The sequence below is a fragment of the Camelina sativa genome, chromosome 2 (genome assembly GCF_000633955.1).
Source record: "Camelina sativa cultivar DH55 chromosome 2, Cs, whole genome shotgun sequence".
NCBI classification, from domain to species: Eukaryota; Viridiplantae; Streptophyta; class Magnoliopsida; order Brassicales; family Brassicaceae; genus Camelina; species Camelina sativa.
The window spans coordinates 9,109,564-9,116,125 of NC_025686.1; the positions used below are offsets into that span (position 1 = coordinate 9,109,564).

General features: G+C 34.8%; 2 protein-coding genes across 2 annotated transcripts in view; both read right to left on the reverse strand.

Moving 5' to 3' along the window:
• LOC109126520 (putative defensin-like protein 169) overlaps positions 1-3,339 on the reverse strand; it is a 5,332-nt gene extending 1,993 nt beyond the window's left edge. The window contains exon 1 of the mRNA XM_019230153.1: positions 3,326-3,339. Coding sequence (XP_019085698.1) covers positions 3,326-3,339 — 14 coding nt within the window. The remainder of the gene's footprint in view (positions 1-3,325) is intronic.
• Positions 4,159-5,166, reverse strand: LOC109127660 (putative defensin-like protein 169). Its single transcript, XM_019232837.1, has 2 exons — positions 5,075-5,166; positions 4,159-4,589 (listed from the first exon to the last, which is right to left on the reverse strand). Exons 1-2 carry the CDS (start codon positions 5,127-5,129, stop codon positions 4,372-4,374), a joined length of 273 nt encoding a protein of 90 aa, XP_019088382.1. The 5' UTR covers positions 5,130-5,166; the 3' UTR covers positions 4,159-4,371.

Below are 6,562 nucleotides of genomic sequence, written 5' to 3' on the forward strand. Positions count from 1 at the left end.
GAGATGGGCACGAAGGTGCATATGAGTACAGCCTACCATCCTCAGACGGACGGTCAGTCAGAGAGGACGATCCAGATTTTGGAGGATTTACTGAGGATGTGTGTGTTGGATTGGGGTGGTCATTGGGCAGATCATTTGAGCTTGGTAGAGTTTGCTTACAACAACAGCTACCAGGCGAGTATTGGGATGGCCCCTTATGAGGCATTGTATGGGAGGCCGTGTCGTACACCATTATGTTGGACTCAGGTGTGGGAGAGGAGCATATATGGTGCAGATTTTGTTCAGGAGACCTCGGAGAAGATTCGGGTTCTGAGGCTGAACATGAAGGAGGCTCAGGATCGGTAGAAGAGCTATGCTGATAAGAGGAGGAAGGATCTTGAGTTTCAGGTTGGTGATAGAGTGTACCTCAAGATGGCCATGTTGCGGGGTCCGAACAGGTCATTGACAGAGACTAAGTTGAGTCTGAGGTATATAGGTCCGTTCAGAGTAATTGAGCGGGTGGGACTAGTGGCATACCGGCTGGAGTTGCCTGAGGTTATGCGTGCGTTCCACAAGATATTTTATGTGTCGATGCTGAGGAAGTGTTTTCACGAGGGTGATCGGTTGTTGGCTAAGATTCTTGAGGATCTTCAGCCCAACATGACTTTGGAGGCTAGACCGTTGAGGGTGCTCGGGAGGAGAGTCAAGGAACTTCGGAAGAAGAAGATTCCTTTGATGAGAGTCCTGTGGGACTGTGATGGAGTAGAGGAGCAGACTTGGGAGCCCGAGGCGAGGTTGAAGGCAAGGTTTAAGAAATGGTTTGAGAAGCAGGTGGCGACTTGAGCTTGTCTAGCTGGGTTCAAGTTGTAGTCCGTGGCTGGAGCGGGTACGATGGCTGGAGCGGGTACAGAGTATTCCAGCCCATCTCTGTTGATACTTGGTCGTTTAGGCGTGGTTGGTTGTGCGACTAAGTACCAAGATGAGGTGGTGCTCGGGATGCGGGTTGATGGCTTGAATTGTTGTATCTTATTTTCTTATGTATTTTTCGTTGAAGTTGTAACGATTATGACATTGTTTTTGAGATTAATAAGATGAGTATTTTTCTTTATGTTTGACTGTTGTTGTCATGGGAAAAAGAGAAATAGCTCGGGTTTCTATTTTTGGAAAGTTTCCACGTGGAAATGAGGTTTCCAGAGTTAGAAAGTTTCTAAAAAGGGAAAATTTTTGTGGAAAGTGTTGAGGTAGATCTAGTCTGGAGATACTCGATGGCATCAGACTTGTTTGCTCAAGGCCGTGAGGGCCCAACTCGTGTGATACCGATAGCTCGATGGACTTTGTGGCCAGAGAGTGGGAGCGGTATGTTGCTTCGGATGACAATCCGAGAGCGCGCTTTAGGGTGACGACCCAAGAGCGAGATAATTGAGACTCCCTGGATACCGTAGCTGTGAGCCGCGGCTCGGCAGTGAGCCGGTATGTCTCGAGGGTTGCGACCCGAGAGCGGGGGGAGTGTGTGTGAGTGACTTCCTAGATGTCGTAGCTTAAGGCGGTTGGCCCGATAGCGAGCCGGCATGATTCGTTGGTTACAACCACGGATGGGGGAAGCACTGAGTTGTGAGCAAATAGAGTCTTTGATGTGAGTACATTGGCTAGAGGGAGACCTCATGGTTCAGTCGGAGGTGTGCGGGCTGTTGCGACAGTTGCACGGGAAACCTTGGCTGATGGTGTTTAGTCCGGTCGGAGGACGTGCGGGCCGTGTTGACGGTGGCACGGAGGTCCTTGACGGATGGACAGTGTTGCGGGATTTGAGGACGAATCCTTATTGGTCGGGGAGAATTGTAACATCCGCGAACCAAATATCGCATTTTTGGTCTGAGTGTCGATTGACACCCTTGGTGTATCGATCGACACCATGTTTTCCGGTTTGGTCGTGTCGGTTTAATTGCTGTTTCGTTCGGCTTGGTTCAATTAGAAATTCCTAAACCGTGTATTTAAGGTAAAGGACGACCCAAGTTGAGGGTTTCTGTTGTTTGGTCGCCGTTGAGTGAGAAAAAGAGAGAAAAATGAGAGAAAGCGTTGGAGAGTGTTTCTGTGAGATTTTGGCTTGTTCTTGGTGGTTTTTGGTGAGATATATAGCTGTGGAAGGGAGAGTTGTTGTTGGGAACAAAGGAGAAGCTTGTGAAGGTGTTGTTTCCACCGTTTCTCAACCCAATCTTCCTGTAAAAGAGGTGAGTGCTTGACCATGGTTGATCTAAGCATGAGATCTCTTTTGTTTGGCTGTTCTTTGTCTATTTCTAGTGTTTGCTTGCTTGGGTTTGTTGTTATCGGGTTTCCCATAGGTTCCTGAGGCATTTGGGTGAGTTTGGGACGGTTTCGAGTTTATCTGAAATGGAGGATCGACGTTCGTGTTCGTGCAGTTCTCGTCTGCAGAAGCTGTGTCGATCGGTTGACACCGACTTAGCGTCGGTCGACACCAGTCTCATCCGAGACTTGTTTTCCTTGTTTGATGTATTGTTTGTGTTTTGTTTGCTTGCTTAAATTTGAGAGTCTCAGATGCTTGTGTGTATAACCTAGTAGATGGGAGGACAGCCTCACTAAGTATCTATGATAATACTTACGCATCTCAATTGTTGTTTGTGGTGTGCAGGTAAAGGCAAAGTATGATCGTGGAATCAAGGCGATGAGGAGGAGGATGTTCTAGAGACTTGATTGATTGTAGTCTAGCTATTGTTAGGTTGCTAGTGTTGAGTTGATAGAACATTGTAGGATGTTAGAACTTGGTTATTTCATTGTTGGTTCTGGATTATTGCATTGTTGGTTATTGGATTGATATTGTTGGAATTCTTATTGGTTTAATGGAATTGTTTTTGTTATCCGCTGTTGTTGATTGTTGCTAGGGCGTTAGTGGGTATGGGACCACTAGTGAATTAATATTATTTATATATATATATATATATATATATATAAAGAAGGGTTGTTTCAGTTTAAGTGATTCTTAATAAGAGAAGTAGTTCTTTTCATTACTGCCTACATCTTGTTTTTACAGATTCGATATATTTCGCAATCATCGTTTTATTGCAGATGTTCATGTCGTTTGATGCTTCTGGATTTGATACCCACCAGAGCAGTTCAATTCATTTGCCAAAAATTTATAAAAATTTCCTGCTCTAAGTTAGGTCGGGATTAAAAATAATACAAATCGATAAAATAAGAAAATAATATGTTTTTAGAAATCCTATGTAAAATTATGATCTCATCAATATCATAAATTAATAATGATATAAATTACATATATATAATTTAGTGGAACATACTCTATTGTTGTTTGCCTATTTTTGAATTTGCATACTTATTGAAACTCATTTTAAATTTTTCTCATTACATCAAATTTTTTCGGTGTTGTCTTCTCAAATCGCATCTAAAAATTGTGGAGAGTCCTAAACGCGATAATTGTTTTTTTACATGTAATTGGTTCAAAAGGTACCACAATATCTTCTTCGACTTCATCATCATCATGAAAAATAATAGCAGCAATTTCTTATGAACTTCTGAACATCTATCATTTTTCTTTTTGTCAACCATTGGGCCACTACTGGCCGGCCCATTAGCCAAATCCCTATATTCGTAGGAAGCAGGATTTGATCCTGGTGTGATGGTGCCTTCTACGATTGGACTTACCACTGGCCACTACACTAAGAACATCTATCATTTTTACATGTATAATCTAGTAAACTAATGACATTTGTCCTATTACAATAGCCAAGATTTATAAATTAAAACAATTATATAAAAATGTGAATTAAAACAAAAGTATCTTATTTTCTAATAGAAATTTTTCAAAACTATAACACCACTAAAAACCTATATAAATTAATAAAATTTCATTTCTCCGACATTATTAATTTATAGAGGCTTACTTTATATCATTTAAAACCGGGTAATTCTCACAAATAACACAAAAGTAATTTTTTTGTAGCATATTAATAAATTATGTTTCCAAATTTAGCATATCATTTCACATGGGATTAAAATTTAAAGCCATTAATTATGTCACTTGTATAAATGGCTCTTAATTTTAGGTAGATATCTACTAATGACTATACAAACGAATACTACTTTTTAGAACAACTTTAAATAAGAGAGATATTTTTATTCCAATAAAAAATAATATTAAACGTCGAAATAACAAATTAGACAACGAGTTTTTCAGTTTTTTTTCCCTCTATAACACACGGAAATTACCAGATCTTAAACTATATCAAAATTTGGTAATAACACTAATACAAATTATTATACTATGAAATCGACAATTATATGCTTATTTTATTATAAGAGGCGTCAAAACAAAAAAAAACAAAAAGAAAAAATGATTTTTATTTGTAACATGCATTAAAACTATCGACAACGATAAGTGCAAAAGCAAGTATTACTAGTTGTGCAAGTACCCACTGCTTTCCCTCCTTTAAACTTAAAATTATGATGCTCTCGACACCTGACCAAACAACGGTCTTGGTTACACCGCCCGGGTTTTTGGTCAGGTAAAGGCCTAGCACACCACCCCTCTGTTGGGTGTCTTTCTCTTTTTTGCGATATATCATCCACCAATCCTATTACTATTTTACATAAAACATGAATTATTAGTTATTTAATTTTAAAAAAGAATTATTTTTGTCTTGTAAAATAGATGTTTTGAACAGATTAAAAGTAAGAATAAGTGATTTTTTTTTTGTTAAATCGGTAAGAGAATTAATAAGAAATTGTTTTGAGGATGAACAAACAATAATAAGAAAATAGGTCAAATCAGATTATAACACAATACTTCTTCTTAATATATGACCATCTATATTTATAAAATAAAAAAGCAACAAAATAGGTGAAAGTATCACAAAAATTCTTTTTGGGTATCAGTTTCTAGGTCTAGTATGGAATATTTGTAAAAGAGTTAAACTCAATATGATAAATTCAGTAGTGAAAGTTAATTATGACAAAAATGTTAAAATTATAGTTAAATTGATAGTTTTAAATGCCACATATATAAATTATTTATGAAAATGACTAAATGTTACATATAACAATTATTATAAATCAAAATACTAACCTAGCACAGGAACGACGAGAAGAATTAGAACAGTAAATGAGAATGATTTGTTCATCTTCGGTAATATAAATGATTATTTTTTTTTCTTTCTAAAATTGATTGTTCGTTTGAAAATGAACACACACACATATATATAAATATATATATGCACAGTATATGAGAAATTGATGAATGTATCACACATTAGAGCATTTCTATTTTCAGCTACCTATCTCCTTAAATTTTGATTCAGATTGCTTAATTAACTGGAAACTATAAAGGCATGAGACTCGCTCTTTCTAAAAAAACTGTTTCCCAATCACCATTTTAAATATGAGAATATGTATATCAGAAATATCCCCAAATTCCAATTTAAATTTTCATAAAAATAAGAAAAAAATATATAAAAATATTATTATTTTACAAATTTATAGTATATCATAATTATAAGAGTTTCCATGTGTTTTTATAATTTGGTGGGTTTTTATATAACGTTCTGATAATCGATACCTTTTTAATCGTCAATAGAAAGATTAACATGACATATAACGTTCTCAGAAGCGACACCTTTCTTATCGCCAAATACGTAGAAAGATTTTAATGACAAAATCTGATATTCAAACAATAAAAAGTTATGAAACAGAAGTGATGAAATTAATCACTTGTAACTTTTGCAAAAAAATAAAGAATAGACCGAAAGGTTCAAATGAGAAAGAAGGAATCAGTTGCTTGTAAAAACATAAATAATGACATTTTTGTTATTAGTTTAGAAAAGAAAGGGGTAAATTGTAAATTCAATTAAAAGTGTACAATTTCCACAATTTTCCCAATGAGTGCACCCCTTTAAAACTTGTTTTCTGAAAATGGTCTAGTTTAGCAAATCTCCCATAATAATATATACAAAATCCTTCTTATTTTTTAAATGATATCATGAACTGATACTTTAAAACTAAAATGAACAAATATATTCTCAAATGTTAAATGTGTATTTTTCTTTAGAAATGAATTACCTTTTATTTGGTAAATTTTTTAAAAAATTTGGTATTTATTATTTAAAAAAAAATCTAATGTTCTTCATTATGATAAATAACCTTAACTCTTAAAAATTGTTGTTGTACCATTAAATATATGATATATTTGTTTTTACTATTTTTAGTTATTTAGAAATATTCACACATTATATGTTTAGACATATTTAATTAATTTTATTTTTTTCTATCCTCTATTCTTATTTTATATATATATATATATATATATATATATATATTGTCTTTTAGTACTGAATTTCTTTTCTGTAAATTATTGTTTTATTTGATGAAAACAATTATTTTAGATCTGTGAATTAATTTTAGTTATAATGTTTATTTTTTTAACAAATAAGATGGTGGATCCAAAAAAAATGTAAAATATAATACATGGATGTTGATGTGGACATGAAGAGAGAACTCTCTAATTATATATATATATATATATATATATATATATATATATATATATATATATATATAT

Excerpts from the sequence above, each read along its gene's own strand:
- LOC109127660 (XM_019232837.1), bottom strand. The coding sequence starts at position 5,129 with ATGAACAAATCATTCTCATTTACTGTTCTAATTCTTCTCGTCGTTCCT. Across the intron at positions 4,590-5,074 it reads TCTCGTCGTTCCTGTGCTAG|TAATAGGATTGGTGGATGAT; the intron begins GTTAGTATTTTG and ends TATGTAAAATAG.